The 15396-nt window shown below is 40.7% G+C and overlaps 1 protein-coding gene across 4 annotated transcripts in view; it reads left to right on the forward strand.

Moving 5' to 3' along the window:
• The first annotated feature begins 866 nt into the window (after positions 1 to 866).
• The window catches only part of EHBP1 (EH domain binding protein 1), a 378411-nt gene continuing 363881 nt past the window's right edge, over positions 867 to 15396 (forward strand). For 2 of the 4 annotated variants that reach the window (XM_062209514.1, XM_062209518.1), the window contains exons 1-2: positions 1054 to 1235; positions 2067 to 2474. In XM_062209514.1, the coding sequence (XP_062065498.1) occupies positions 2371 to 2474 (104 nt within the window). In that variant the 5' untranslated portion in view covers positions 1054 to 1235; positions 2067 to 2370. Of the gene's footprint in view, positions 920 to 1053; positions 1236 to 2066; positions 2475 to 15396 lie in introns of those variants that run through there. The other 2 variants (XM_062209516.1, XM_062209517.1) reach the window with 2 other exon arrangements.

Below are 15396 nucleotides of genomic sequence, written 5' to 3' on the forward strand. Positions count from 1 at the left end.
AGAGAATCCTTGGCTCTTTTAACAAGGTTAAGCGCCCCTGCTCTGTCTTTAGGTTATTTCATTCTCTCCTTGCCTTTAACCACTGTTTTCTTATGCCAGCCACTCCCAAATGCGTCCACAGTTCTTACCAGGGAGGGAAAAAAAAAAGAGACCGACACCGAAGATAAGAAACCAAGATTTAAGAGATGCTGAAGAATAAGAACAAGCAGAAATTGTACTCAATACATTTTGTGTTTAGCTCAGCTTATTGAATCCCGCTGAGGACCATTTGACTGAACGCTGGGCGTGGGGCCTGGCAGGGTCATCACTTCATTTGTCAGGGATATAACCCCAGGAGAAATCGGATTTAAAAACAAACAAAAAAAGGTTGTATGAGCAAAAACCCTAGATGCTAGCGGCAGAGAGGGCGCGCCCAGGTCCTAGGGCGGGGATAAGACAGCTGGAGAGAGGGCAACAGCAACCGCAGGGCCCATAGCGGCTAAAAGCCAGTCCGCAGCTCTGCTATCAACGAACGGAGCCAGAAACCCCGCCCCGCACCAGCCGCGCCTTTGATGGACATTCACCTTCTGCAATCACCCTCTAGTTCACCATAAACACTTCTTGCTCCTCCCGCCTATCGCGGTTCTCTCCAAGCCAATCAGAGGCATGGGCGGGATCGTCCTTAGAGGGTTCCAGTTTTTTTTAAAAAGAAGGGTAGACCTTGTGCCGCGTTTCGGCTGAGGGAAAACACCCCCCACCCGGAGCTAGGGGGTGGAGCCCTTGGAATGGGCACACGGATCTGCCAATGAGGCGTCCCAGCTTCGCTAAGGCCCGGCCGCCAAGGTGGGCGGGGCACGCGCGGCGCCTGGCCAATGGCGGCTGGGCGGACGGAGGTTGAGCTGCCGTGGGTAGGGTTAGTGTGAGAGGTGCGGCGGGGGAGGTAATGATGGTGGCGGAGGAGGAAGGCGGGGGAGGGGGTGCTGGGCGCTGAGCGGCGGCTCTGGCAGGGTTCGGTAGGGTGGGGGACGGTCGCAGGGCGATCTGTCAGGGAGGGGGCGGGCGTGAGGGGCGCCGTCCGCCTGAGGGGCTGCAGACCCCGGCTCCCTCGAGCGCCGCGGCTGGCTTGGCTGTTCCATGTGGCTCCGGCAGGGATGGAGGACTCGGTGGCGGCGGCGGCGGCTGCTGCTGCGGCGGCGACGAAGGAGCGGCTCTGAGGAGGGAACGGGGCCAGACTCAGCTCGACAGCGGGATTAGAGGTGTGAGGAGGAGGCGGGAGTGGAGGACCGGAGGGGCTGGGGCTCGGGGACTGGGCTGGGGTCTTCTGGCATCTTCTGGGTGACAGGGACCGCGGCGGGCCACCGCCTGCCGCTGCTGGGGGTCAGGGGTTTGGGCTCTGTGCCTGAGGAGAGGAGGCTCCGGCGGACTGTTCCCGGGAGAATGGGGGAGGGAGGCACCGCGCCCCGCGCTGTCCGCTTGCCCCGCTGGTCATTGCTTCACGTCCAGGCAGGAGTTTTCGTTTCCCTCCGGTTGGCAGCGAAGGCGAAGGAGAGTCCAAGTGGCCTGGAGCCGGGACATTGCTCTCCCGCAGCCTTGAGATTTCCCTCCACTCCGCGTTCCCCATCCATTTCCCCCTCCGACCGAACAACAGCACTCCTCCTCTCGCCTCAGTTTGTTCTAAGCACATATTCTAGGACTCGGGGCAATTAATCGGCTGCTGAAAAACAAAGTTTATTTAAAAATACTGCACTCCTCCCTCTGACTGGCGGTGGAGATGAAACAGCTTGCCTAGACTTTCCCGCTCTGCTCGTCCTTCTGTGATGCTGGGAGGGGAAGGTCGGGCCCCGACTCGTGTCTCTCGGTGGTTGTTGAGGTGGTGCTCCACGTCCTCGGCGTGAATTGTAATTTCTTCCTTGGTATCTTACATCCTTGATGTTCCTGGCTTTTGAGATCTGTGTTTTGTTTCATTGTTTGAGAAACATGCAGAGAACTGAGGTGGTCGGCTGCAGCGTTATCTAACACGGGTGGTTAGTCACTTCATGCTGCTCTCCTCATATTCTTTCTCTTTTTGTCTTTGTTTTGCTTTTCAGCCCTCCAGAATACACGTCATATAGCCCCTGAGGTGGCATGGTGATGTCTCCATGAGGGAACCTCCTCTCACTCATCCTGTCATGTGTATCATCCTGTTCTTGACTGGGCCTTTCATCTAAGATGGGATCTACCCTGTGAAACAGGGAGAAGACTTATGAACCCCAAACATCATTTCAAGTTCTAGTTTAGTTTTTTTAACTACAGAAAAACATACACGCAAAGCTCCTTTGCTTTGGACCCTCTGCTTTACTAAAGCTGCTGTGTTGCTAACCCAGAACTGCTCCAGTGTATTGACTGATCGTCATGGCTTCAGTTTGGAAGAGACTGCAGCGTGTGGGAAAACATGCATCCAAGTTCCAGTTTGTGGCCTCCTACCAGGAGCTGATGGTCGAATGTACAAAGAAATGGTAAGATGTGCCTGGGTGTAGAGTTGGCTGTTGTGCAGCCCATACCCTCTGTGGCCTACACTATGAGTCTTCTGATAGCAGATTTGTCTTCCTGTAGTACACAAGTGTGTAGAAGTTGGGCGGGTGCAGCGTACTCTAACAGGTACTATGGTGTGCACTCTTGCTACTGGTACTGTCCCTGTTGGTTTCAGTTACTACACTTCACTTTGGTTCAGAGGACTGATTTGGTCTTGAAGTCAGTCAGCATTAGTTTTAGAATAACTGAGTTTTAGAATTTTAAGGAGACCCAAAGAATGACTATTGGACTGTTATAGTATTTGCATGATGGAAATATGGTTTTGACATATGTATGTGTTTTAATAGGATTTTAATGCAGAAGTTTACAGTCTTGTCGGGTGGTGGTAATCAAAATTAGAAATTCAGCATTCTTTGCTCAAGATAAAGAAATTTTCATTATTTGGATGATGAAATGCCATTCCACACAACCTTACAAATTCTTTTTTTAAATACTTAGGCAGCTGTATTTTATTTTAATTGCCTAATGGGATACATTTCTTGGCCGGATGTAAGGAAGCAATTAGTAGTACTGGTCTGTGATTTGCTTTTTTTCTACTTGAGACAGAGTAAATTTAGGGCTTTCTTTTGATTGTCCTGCATGATAAGCAACAAGAATTTTTGTTTACTGAGAGAAAAAAAGAGTTGATCTTAAGCAAAAGGTCCTTTGGGTTTTCATTTATTGCAGTGATTAAGCAGTATTACTGCAAAATAAGTTGATTTCATTGTCTACAAGTACTATAATATTACGTCTGTAATAACCTCTCTTTTATTATATGAAAAAAGTTTGCTATATTCTAGAACTTTTATAGCAAATTTGCTAATTTATTTGGAAGCTAATTTCATAATGCTTTTCTATTAAACTTGTTAAGAATGTTATCTTAAAATCAATTCAAGAACTGCCTGCATTGATTACCTACCTTATAGCAGGCAGTGTGGATTTAGAGTTGAATATGACATCTCCACCCTCAAGGAGCTTACAGTCTACACTAATCACAGTCAAATAAATAAACTCACTGTGATAGGTGCAATAATATAAATATGTATGATGTAGGGATTTTAATCATTCTCCATCCAGTTAGGTATCCTTGGGTCAGATTATTTAAGTTCTCTGTGATTCAGTTTCCATATCCACTAAAGTAATAGTGGTACCATATCACAGGAAGGGTAATTGTGATGGTTAAGTTACTTAATACAGGAAAATGCTTAGAACAGTGTCAGGGACATAGTAAATGCCCAGTAAATGCTATTATTATGGACAAAGTTGACAGGGTAGAAAATAATGAACTCTTTAAGGATAGAAGACGGAGTCTTGAGCTGTCTTCCTGGGATCTCAAAAGGTTTTGAAAGATTATTACTAGTATTTCAGGAAGCCAAAGGGATCCTAAGATGTGAAGGACATGCTAGATTGAAGCAACCCACGGGTGTACTGGAAATTCAAGCAGTGTTGCTGGATATCATTGGGCTTAATAACATGAGGGGAGTACACTGGTATATGAAGTTTGAGAGGCAGGGAGTACTCAAATTTTGGAAACTGAAGTGCTGATATAAATTGCTTGGGCTTTATTTTGTGGGTAATAGAGACATGGTAAATGTTTTTGAGCAAAAGAAACATTAGGTTTCCTTTTGGGAGTCTACCAGGACAATAATGTGGAGTAAGGATCATAGTGGAAAGGGTGACTGTAGGTAGTGATGTTAGGATAGTTGTTTTCATCCAGAAGTTGAGAAAAAAGGCTTGGAATGGGCAGAGGCAGAAGGAATGGAAAGAATTGACTGTAGGGTCACTTAGAACACAAAATGGATGGGGCTTGGTAATCTTTCCAATTAGGAGTCTTGGGAGGTTGAAGGAGGAGGAGAGATCTAGATTGATACCCAAGTTTCTGCCTAACTAAGTACAACTAAGGTAGGAATACTTGCGGAAAGTCTTTAACAAATATTTCTTGGCAGTATACTGGGAGGATCAACTTTAAGATGATTAAATTTGAATTTCTTTTCTTAAGGGAAATAGAGCACATTAGGTGATTCTTCAGTTACAAAATGAGTTTCTTCCATCCAGTTTGAAGCACCCCTGGAATGTTTTTTCCCTTTCAGTGGTATTTAAGTTACTATTAATGTATCTCAAGGTGAAAACAACAGTGAAAAATTTGGCTTGATTACTTTCAGAAATGGCCATTATGGTACACCTATTAAATTGGATCTTATGATAGGATCTGGACTTAACACTAGAAAATTTGGGATGTTCTAGAATTTTCAGACATGTATTTCTAAATATTTTGAATTTTTTTCTTGTACTCATTTAAAATTATAGTCTAAAGCTAACAAAGTAATAGTGCCCAAACAGTAACGGATTTGTTTGAGGTGTTGAATTTTCATTTTTACGTGAATTCTTTTTTTTTTTTTTGACAGGCAGAGTGGATAGTGAGAGAGAGAGAGAGACAGAGAGAAAGGTCTTCCTTTTTGCCACTGGTTCACCCTCCAATGGCCGCTGCGGCCGGCGCATCTCGCTGATCTGAAGCCAGGAACCAGGTGCTTCTCCTGGTCTCCCATGCGGGTGCAGGGCCCAAGGACTTGGGCCATCCTCCACTGCCTTCCTGGGCCATAGCAGAGAGCTGGCCTGGAAGAGGGGCAACCGGGATAGAATCCGGCTCCCCAACTGGGACTAGAACCCGGTGTACCGGCGCTGCAAGGTGGAGGATTAGCCTGTTAAGCCGCGGCGCCGGCTGTGAATTCTTCTGTAGAGCTTTAAAATATTTTTCTTTTATAAAAATTTGGTGTAATGCCTTTTAGTTAATAGTCTTTTTGCCTGGTTTTGCTCTTAGGGTTCTTGTGATGGATACAAATTAGGCTCAATTTCTACACTTATATCCTAGATCCTACACTCTTCTTTTTTGTTGTTTGTTTGTTTGTTTCTCATTTTGATCCTTGCACAAAGTCTTAAATTATTGGATATGTCTTTCCTGAATTAGTATCTGTTTAAAGGATATAAGAATAAAAATAAATTTGAACATATAGTAAATATTTTTTAATCAGCTACTTTTACATTTTAGGTATTACTTTTAGAGTATGGAAGAGTGAAAGGAGAGGAAGGAAATTAAGAGATGCTGATTGAATAAAAGGAAGGCATCAGTGATAGCACTGAAGATAAATTACAAGTGTTGAGAGAATGAGAAATTAGAGCTGGTATAAATTAGAGAAAAAGGAATAAAAAAAGTATTTTACTGAGATTGTGCCTTTGCAGGTAACCTGTGTATATAGGTGCTGTTGCCTTTTAGAAACCTGTTATTTTTAATGTTTTCTGAGAACTGTGAGCATTTGAAACAATGTGGAAACTAGACCTACTGAATCAGAACCTGTATTTTAACAAAACTTTTTAAAGTTTAAGAATCAGTAATTTAAAATCATGTTTTCAATTTTATCAAGTATCCTTGACACTGAGATAAAATGTATTAAAGCCATGTGATTTCCACATGGCTTTGAAGATGGTAGATAGAATGGGACTCAGGAAAGGTGTAGTGTGTTGTTAGAAGAGGGTAGTGGGATTAAAGTGTGTGTTTTCCAAGACAGAATATGTTATTTGTGTTGTTAAGGAGAGGAGTAACATTTCTCATGTTCTGTCATGGCCATACATGATGAGCCTGGACATAACAGATAACAGGATGAGTTTAAGTAGCTCATCCTTTTTAGATGTAGACTAGGAGTAAATTCAGAGTACCTTTCCCTTGATCAAAGGATGGATACTACAATTAGAGGGTGTGGGATTTCTGTTTTTTCAAACTTTTCATATATGTAAGTTTCTATATAACAACATGTATATAAATATATAATTTATATATAAAACTTTGCCTTTGTCTTGGCTCATAGAGTGTGTTTCTGTAGTTCAGTGCATTCACTTTTTTGTGCTTTCAGAGTCTAATGCTTCTAGAACTTAGGTCAGGAATGAAAACTAGAATAAGTTTTATTGGAGAGAGGGACAATATATCATTAGGTCCTATTCCTCTTTATTCTTTATTGTCACATAAAGACACTGTAGAATATATGGAATAATAGGAGTTTTACTCTTCTACTCTTATTGCTGTTCCCGAATCATTTAATTGGTGTTGGTTTAACTGATGGTGTTGTTGGCAAAATAGTAAGATTGGTAACTTGAGATGAGTTTGAAAGAGACTGTGCTGTCATTTTTCTGTTGGTTTACTTTCTGTCCATTCTTTTGGCACTGGCAGGTCTTTAGATTTCAGACAGAAGTCTTCTTCAGACTGTATAAGCAGTCTCAATGTTTATACAGATGTTTAAAAAAACTTGAAAGTTGGATAATTGTGGTTATGAAAATGACAGTTTAGGTTGCAGAATAAAATTCTAGTAAGCACTGTCTAATATATGATATGAAGCGTTTTATGTATGAGCATGTATTATATTCTGCATGTATGTGTTTCCATTATCTGCATATGTGAACATATTTTATCGATGTGTTTTATCATGTCTTCCATTTGATTCTTAGTTATGTTAAGACTAAAATTAAAGGAGCTATAAATTTTTCTCAAGTCAAAAATTTCATTTGATTTTTCTATATTCTATGGGAATTACTATTTCTTGTTTGAATTTAAAATTTTAATTATAATTTATATTCTAGATAGATAATACTCAACTCAGTAGTTCAAAACTCTAGAGGTTAAAGTTACTCATTTCCTTGAGTATTCTGCATATATTTATGAACCTCGTGGTCTCAGGATTTGAAAAGCAAAAAGAGTAGCTCTTCCCAGGACTTTCGTGATGTTAGCCTGTTAGATTAAATATGAACTCCTTAATCTGATGTTCCAGGCTCTCTGTAACTGATCCTGGTTTAGTTTTCCAACTGGACATTAGAAGGTTATATCCACTTTAATTGTTAACTTGAATTTATAAAAGCCAAATTACATTAAGGAGTATTCATTTCAGATCTACTTCTTTAGGTGGCTTAAGCAAGCATTTCTTTGTTGACCATCTAATGGAATGATGTAGAGGTACGTTAGTTAATGTAAAGAATTTTTGAAATAAAAATTTTAAAAAAGAATTAATTAGAAACAAGCTTGGTGTGTTTTGAAAGCATCTGGAAGGCCCAGTATGTCTAGAACACAGTGACCTTTTATAAAGTGATAAGAGGTGAGGTCTGAATGTTTGCTGGGAATACATCACGTAAGGGCTTTTGAATTCTAAGAATAATGAGAAGCCATTGGAGGGATTTGAGCAGAGAAGTTATATAATTTGCTTAAAATTTTAAAAGATTATTCTAGGAACTTTGTGGCTATGGGCTGTCATGAGTAAAAGTGGAAACAGGGGTACCAGTTAGGAAGCTATGTGGTAGTCCAAGTAGGACTTGGTAGGTAGTGGGAAATGGTTAGATGTGTGTAGTTAATGTGCCCACACATCTAGCACCCCTTCCATAATTTATCAAGATGTAACCTTTGCATACAATAAAATGCATACAGTTTAAATGCACAATTCAGTGAGTTTTGTCAAATGTATGTACTCATGTAACTGGAAAATAAATTTTTTGAAGGTATATCTGAGAAAATTTACTGATGGATTAGTTAATATGTAAAGTAAGAGATGGATGAATAATGACTAGGTTTTTGGCCTGAGCAATAGGTGAATGTAATACTAATTACAGGGATGACATTTGGGAAAGGAAAGAGTTTGATGTAAGGGAGAAATCAGGAATTCTATTTTGCTTTTCTGAAGGTTTAGAACATCTGGATGGAGATCTTAATTGAGCAGGTAATTATACAACTCTCCAGCTCAGGTGAGACAAGAGGCTTGAACCTCTTAGTATGTAGGTGGTGTTTATAACCATGGGACTATAGGAAATTTCCTCTGGCACTCAGAATGAGAAGAAGATTGAGGACTCATCCGTGAGATACTTCAACAAGTAGAGGGGGCCAGTTAGAGGAGGAGCTAGCAAAGACTGAAAACAAATAGTAGTGAGATAAAAGGAAAATTTAGGATAGTGTGTTTTCCAAGAAACTAAGTTCAAAAAGAACCAAGAGGGGAGTGTTTGGCCATGTCAAAAACTGTTGAGAGATTGAGCAAGATAACTGTTGGGTTTGGCAAGATGGAAAGAGCTGATGACGTTGAGAAAAGGTTTCAGTAGGGTATTGGGGTTGAAAGCTTGAGTAGATTAGGTTAGAGGAAAGGAGGTGGCAAGAGTGAGTACAGGTGATTTTCATGGAGAATTTTGCTACAAAGCAGAAAACTAGGTAATAACTGGAGAGGGACAAGAGTTCTATATATTTTTTTTTTTTTTCGCATGGCAGATATTGCTTATGTTTGAATGCTGAATGCTGATGGAATAGTTGGTAGGAAAGGAAAAACTGATGATGTGGTAAGAAGGTAACCTTAGAAAAGTATTTAAGTGAGAGAAACAGAAAAATATTCAGTACACAAGTTTGAAGGTAGAACTTAGGTAGAAGCAGGGATATTTTATTATTACAAGGAGAGAAAGCGAAGAACATGGGTAGAGAAGTTTATAGGTTTGGGGAGGGAGGATGTTGGCTTCTATGTTGTTGCTTTGTTTTTTCAGGGAAATAATATTGGAGGTTATCAGCTGAGAGGAAGGTAATGAGTTGTTGAAGGATTGAAATGAGAGGAGGTATGAAACTGTCAAAATGAGAATGAACTGACTAGAGAAATAGAGGATTGTTGGGTAGTGCTGAGGCCATAAATTTAAAGTGAATGCAAACCAGCAAGTTTGCATATTTTAATCCAGCTGTATTTAGTGCTTGGATATTGTTATGGAATAGGTAGAGCTGGATTTGGCTAATATTGATTTTAAAAAGTATTTATTTTCATTTTATTTGAAAGTCAGAGAAGCACAGAGAAGTATCTTCCTTCCTCTGATTAATTTCCCAAATGCCCTCAACAGCTGGGGCTCTACCAGGTCGATTATGTGAGCTGGGAACTCAATCTGAGTGTCCCATATGGGTGGGGGGCCCCAACTACTTGAGCCATCACCTGCTGCTGCCTTTCAAGGTGTGCATTATTAGGAAGCTGGAATTGGGAGTAGAGCCAGGACTTGAACCCAAGCACTCCAATATGGGATGCAGGTGTCCCAAGTGGGATCTTAACTGCTATGTCAAATACCTTCTCCGAAAATAAATTTATTTAAGTAAAATTTCTTCCTGCATTTGAATTTCACTTCCCGGTACTCTAAATCCTTCCACAAGGGTAGAGGAAAAGATTTTTGGAAGTGAAGAGAATGATTGAGGAATTTAGAGAGTAACATGTGGAACAGATTATTTTTGTGATCCTTAAAGTTGTCAAGAGTAATGAGAGGAGAAATGTTTAATACAGAGAGTCAGGTGCTAAATTTTAATGTATGAGGGGAGAGGTAGGGCAGGGATATAGATAATTGCAAATAGGAGAGTTAAGAGTGATATTGCTGGGGTTATATCATAAGTGCTTCCTCATGTGACTCATTATGCCTCGAGATCAAAAGGTAATAAACTTCTCTGATACAGGAGCTGTCTCTTGCAAATGAAGTTTTATTGGAATTTATGTCCATTTGTTCACATATATCTGGTTGCTTTTTTTTGAAGATTTTTTTTTTTTTATTTGAAAGACAGTTACAGAGGTAGAGACAGAGATACAGAGAGGTCTTCCATCTGCTGGTTCACTCAGCTGGAGCTGAGCCAGTCCGAAACCAGGTGCCAGGAGTTTCTTGCGGGGTTTCCCACATGGGTGCAGGGGCCCAAGGACTTGGGCCATCCTCTGTTGCTTTTCTAGGCACATTAGCTGGGAGCTGGATTGGAAGTGGAGCATCCAGGACTCAAACTGGTGCCCAAATGGGATGCCTGCTGTATGCTGGGGCTTTAACCCGCTGTACCACATTACTGGCCCTCTATGGTTGCTTTTACACTATAATGGCAGAGATCCGTAGTTGCTACTTAGATTGCATGGCTCTAGAGTTTAAAATATTTACCATGGGTCTGTGAGAAAAAGCTTAGGAAGGTGGTTAACTTGGTGGTTAAGATATCCATGCCCTAATCCCACATTGGAAGACCTGGATTTGATTTCTGATTCCTGACTCTGGCTTCCTGCTAATGCAGACACTGGGAGCTGTAGTGATGGCTCAGGTAATTGGGTTCCTGCCACCCAAGTGGGAGACCGAGATGGTGTTCTTGGTTCCCACTTTATGCCCTGGCCCAACTCTGGCTGTTGCAGACATTTGGAGAGTGAACCAATGGATGGGAGGGCTGTTTTGCTCTCTCAAATAAAAAGAAAAGAGAGTAGGACCGACATTGTAGGTAAAGCCATCACCTGCAATGCCAGCATCCCACATGGACATCAGTTCGACTCCTGGCTGCTCCACTTCTGGTCCAGCTCCCTGCTAATGCACCTGGGAAAGCAGCAGAGGATGGCCTGAATGCATGGGCCCCTGCACCATCTTGGGAGACCTAGATAAAGCCCCTGACTTTGGCTTGGTCCAGCCCCAGCTGTTGTGGCCATTTGGGGAGTTAACTAGCAAATGGAAGATGTCTCTCTCTGTCTCTCCCACTTTATCTGTAACTGCTTTTTAAATAAATAAAATGAAATTCATGAAACAAACAAAACAGAAAATATTTGCTGAGCATGCCCTAAGACATTGGAGTTACTGCAGCTAGTGTTTGTGGAACCTAGAGTCTAATATCTTTCTGTCTTTTCTATGCCAACTTCTGGCTTAGTCTTACTCTAGTCTAACAGAGCAAGTGATGGACGAGCTCATTGTGCCTGTTTTCTGACACTATAGAAAAATTTTAGAATAGCTTTGGGGTATATTCAAGTCTGTGCATGTACAAAATACACATTTTTTTTGAGACCTTGGACAAATTGCCTCTTGTAATTCACTTGTAAAATGGAGGTTATAATTGTGTTTTCTGTTTAGAAATGTTTTGATGATTAAATAAGGTCATACCTTGTAAAGGAATTAGAACAGTGTCTTACTGTAAGGACTCAATAAATGTTACACAGTTTTATTATCTTTGGTGATTTAAGCAGTGAATGATGAGATCTAGAGAGAAGGGGTATTATATAGGCAAGAAGAAGACTGAAAATGTAACCTGAATGTTTAAGAATGTTAGAAAAAGTTGAACTAACAATGAAGGTTGAAGTGACCAGAGAGCCGGTATAAATCAGGGAGCATGCCAACCAAAGTGTTTTGTTGTGGGCCGGTGTTGTGCTGCAGCAGATTAAGCCACAGTCTGCAAAGCTAGCATTGTTATGGGCGCTGGTTGAAGTCCTGGCTGCTACACTTCTGATCCAGCTCCTTGCTGATGTGTCTAGGAAAACAATGGAAGATGGCCCAAGTGCTTGGGTCCCTGCATTCCTGTGGGAGATCTGGATAAAGCTGGCTCCTGGCTTTTGCCTGGCTAAACTATGGCTGTTGGTGGCCGTTTGGGGAGTAAACCAGTGGATGGAAGATCGCTCTCTCTTTCCTTCCCCCCCATCTCTAAACTCTGCCTTCAAATGTATATCTCAATCTTTAAAAAATTACTATTTTTATGATACTTTGGTGCGGTGACTGTTCCTCGCCACCGCCGGAGAATTAGGCAGGCTGCCCGCAGCTTGCCTTGACCGAGGAGGGGAAGTGCGCCACCTGCCACTCAGCCTTCCCCAACCCCGGGGGACAATCAGGCACGGTGTGGATCCCAGTGGAAGCAGAGTCTCACTTTATTGTAAAAGGGAGGTGTATATATAGCTGAGGTACAGAGCGGATGGTACAGAGCGGATGCGGGCAAGGGGTGGGGTGATGTGATGCAAAAGGGTCCTAGCCACTCCTATTATACCACCTTAATGATTGTTAGGCAAAAGTGCCCTGGGGCTGGGGTGTTTGCCACCAGGGATTTGAAACTTAAAGACAGGTTTTCAAATTCGAGGCAGACTCAGGAAGTTTCCTCTAGGCCTCTCCGTATTCAACCTCCTCCACACTTTGGCTTTTGGGGAGAGAAACTATATTTTTGCTTCTATAACAAAATCATATGGTTTTACTTTTATTTCCTTTTTAAAATAATTATTTTAAGTAAATATAGGGCTAAGGAAATTTAATTACTCCAAAGTAGAATAATATGCCATATTATGTCATATATGTCATAGGACACCATATATCCTGTGGTGACAATTTATGATATTTATGGTATATTTTTCTTTACAATTTTTTTCTGTCACGATTTTTAAAAAATGATTTTTTAAATCATTTAAAAGTATTTTTTGTTGTATATAATTTCCTTATATTGTGTTATTCAGTCTTGGTTTAAAAGTTGATTTTTAAATGAAATTTTAGCAGATTATGTGATGTTTTACTCTTATGATTTAATGTCATTTCACATTAGTTTTGCTTTTAAAGTGCTCAGGGAACTTAAAAATCGACATTTCTGGAAATGTGCTATTGATGCATCAAATGTATGCTAATTTTGTGAGAAATTTCAACAAAAGAGCCACTGAAGTGGTTCATTGCATGATTTAAAAATAGTCCAGTGTGCTAAAGGAAAAATTACACAAAATGTTTTGAACTGAATGCTCTGTAGGAATGTTCATATTCTGCATTTGGACTTTGGATGTTTATTGAGATAAGTAGAACTGAGTTTGTGAAATGAGGGTGATTGTTAGTATGTCATTATTTATTTGTTTTACAAATCACTGTTAACAGGGATATTTTAAGGCAATTTTCCTAATAGACATCTAAAGACTTTCTTTGGTAAGTTTGAGCTATTAAAAATTTCCTACCTTATTAATCTCAGTATTATTATTTTAAAATTTTTAAATGAAAGTTATTAAAATTGGCTTTAACTCAAAGAAGCTAGCAGTTTAAAAGTTAATATTCTGCCTATGTCCAAAAGAGCTTGTCAGCTTAAGAATTTAAAATAACACTGTGTTTACTAATTTAGGGGTATAAATAGAACAGCCATAGTTTTAGAGAAGAGAGTACCTATTGGTAGGCATTTGAGGGTGGTCAACGGTTACCACTGGACCCTGGATTTGGTTGCGAGTTTACTTGCGATTGAAGGAAGAAGGGAAGTTTGCTGGCTCATGCAACAGTCCTTCTGGCCAAACAAAGCATAAATTTTTTGGTGAGACTTTTCTTGCTACTTACTCCAAAAGAATTTCTGTTATGTAAAAAACGAAGTAAAATCTTCAACTACAAATGACTTAGAACCACTGTTAAATTAGAGAATATTTATGTTGACTTTTATGAAGATTAATTATGAGAGAATATGCTTAAAGAACATAGTTTTCTGATCATTCAGTTTAAACCAGGGTACAACTTGGAAAACTTAACAAGAATGTATGTTTAACATAAATCATCTAGTTCCAAGGTGTCCAGTATAAAAGCACCTAATCACATGCAGCTACTTACATCTAAATTTAAATAAAATCCAGTTCTTCCCCCAAACTAGTGATGTATCAGATGTTTATAAGCCACATGTGGTTAGGGTACACCCTATTTAACAGTAAAAATATCAAACATTTCTGTTATCACAAAAATTTTTATTGGACAGTGCAGATTATTTTTTTTGACAGGCAGAGTTAGTGAGAGAGACAGAGAGACAGGTCTTCCTTTTTCCGTGGGTTCACCCCCCAGATGGCTGCTACGGCCGGTGCACTGTGCCGATCTGAAGCCAGGGACCAGGTACTTCTTCCTGGTCTCCCATGTGGGTGCAGGGCCCAAGCACTTGGGCCATCCTCCACTGCCTTCCCCAGCCACAAGCAGAGAGCTGAACTGGAAGAGGAGTAACCAGGACAGAATCCGGAGCCCCAACTGGGACTAGAACCCGGGGTGCCAGCGTCACAGGCGGAGGATTAGCCTAGTGAGCCGCAGCGCCGGCTGGACAGTGCTGATTTAACCACTGCTTCTCAAACTCACGGATTGTTAGAATTGCTGGACTACTTTGCAAATATAAAGAAGCCCATGCCCCTTTGTGGGTCCTGATTCCTTAGGTGTGGGGTGGTGCTGGCAAATCTGTCATTTTATTCTAAGACCATCAAGTTAGGTTTTAGAACTACCTTTTATTCTTTCTTTGTAATTTTTGTTGTTTAAAAGCAAGAGCAATATATTGCAGCTGTGCTGCATATGTAGCTGTCAAAATTAAACATTTGAACCAGTTCATTCATTCACATACAGAAAAGACTATTTTGTTTTCTTTCATATAAGCACAGATTGTGGAGGGATAGCTAAAGGTAGAATTGTTTTTAAAGGAAAGTCTTAACTTCTTAGATACATTATTGCATTTCCAGGAAACATCACTGGATCTGCTCATTTTTTTCCTTTCAAGTATGTCTTTATTCTCACTTTGATTTTTCTGTTGCTACTGCCTATTGGTTTCAACCTTTGTTATCTTTTGCCAAGGCCTATGGTTCCTAAACTGTGCCAAGAAGCCCACAGGCGCTATAGAGAACTCATGTGAATGCCAAGAGATGCTTAAAAAGTTTGAAACACAGCAGAGACAGTCAGAAACCACATGACTACTAGCTTGGGTTAGTTAAGTTTTAAAATTAGATTGTTACATTTCTGACAATGATGTATTTTTGTAAAGCTAGATTTTTGGCAGTTGCTGTGACTAAAAGCAGATATCACATCAAGCTCTACGTGGATCAGGGAATGAGGGAGGCCATGTCCAATCTGATTCTAAGATTTGAAAAGTTTTACTTACTTCTTAAGTGTTTTAACCTGACAACTAAATGAACAGAATGGTTATGTATTTCTTTTGGCCTGATGTTTGGGAAATCCGTGAAAAAAATTGCCAGTATATGAAGGGACTTGTTAACCTAGAAAGTTTGGGAACCTGTAGTGTAGGCTTTAGGTAGAGCCTCTAATGCTTTAGTACCCCTTCTGGTCCTTTGTAATACTATCATAGTTTTCCAT

The sequence above is a fragment of the Lepus europaeus genome, chromosome 13, assembly GCF_033115175.1.
Source record: "Lepus europaeus isolate LE1 chromosome 13, mLepTim1.pri, whole genome shotgun sequence".
Taxonomy (NCBI): Eukaryota; Metazoa; Chordata; class Mammalia; order Lagomorpha; family Leporidae; genus Lepus; species Lepus europaeus.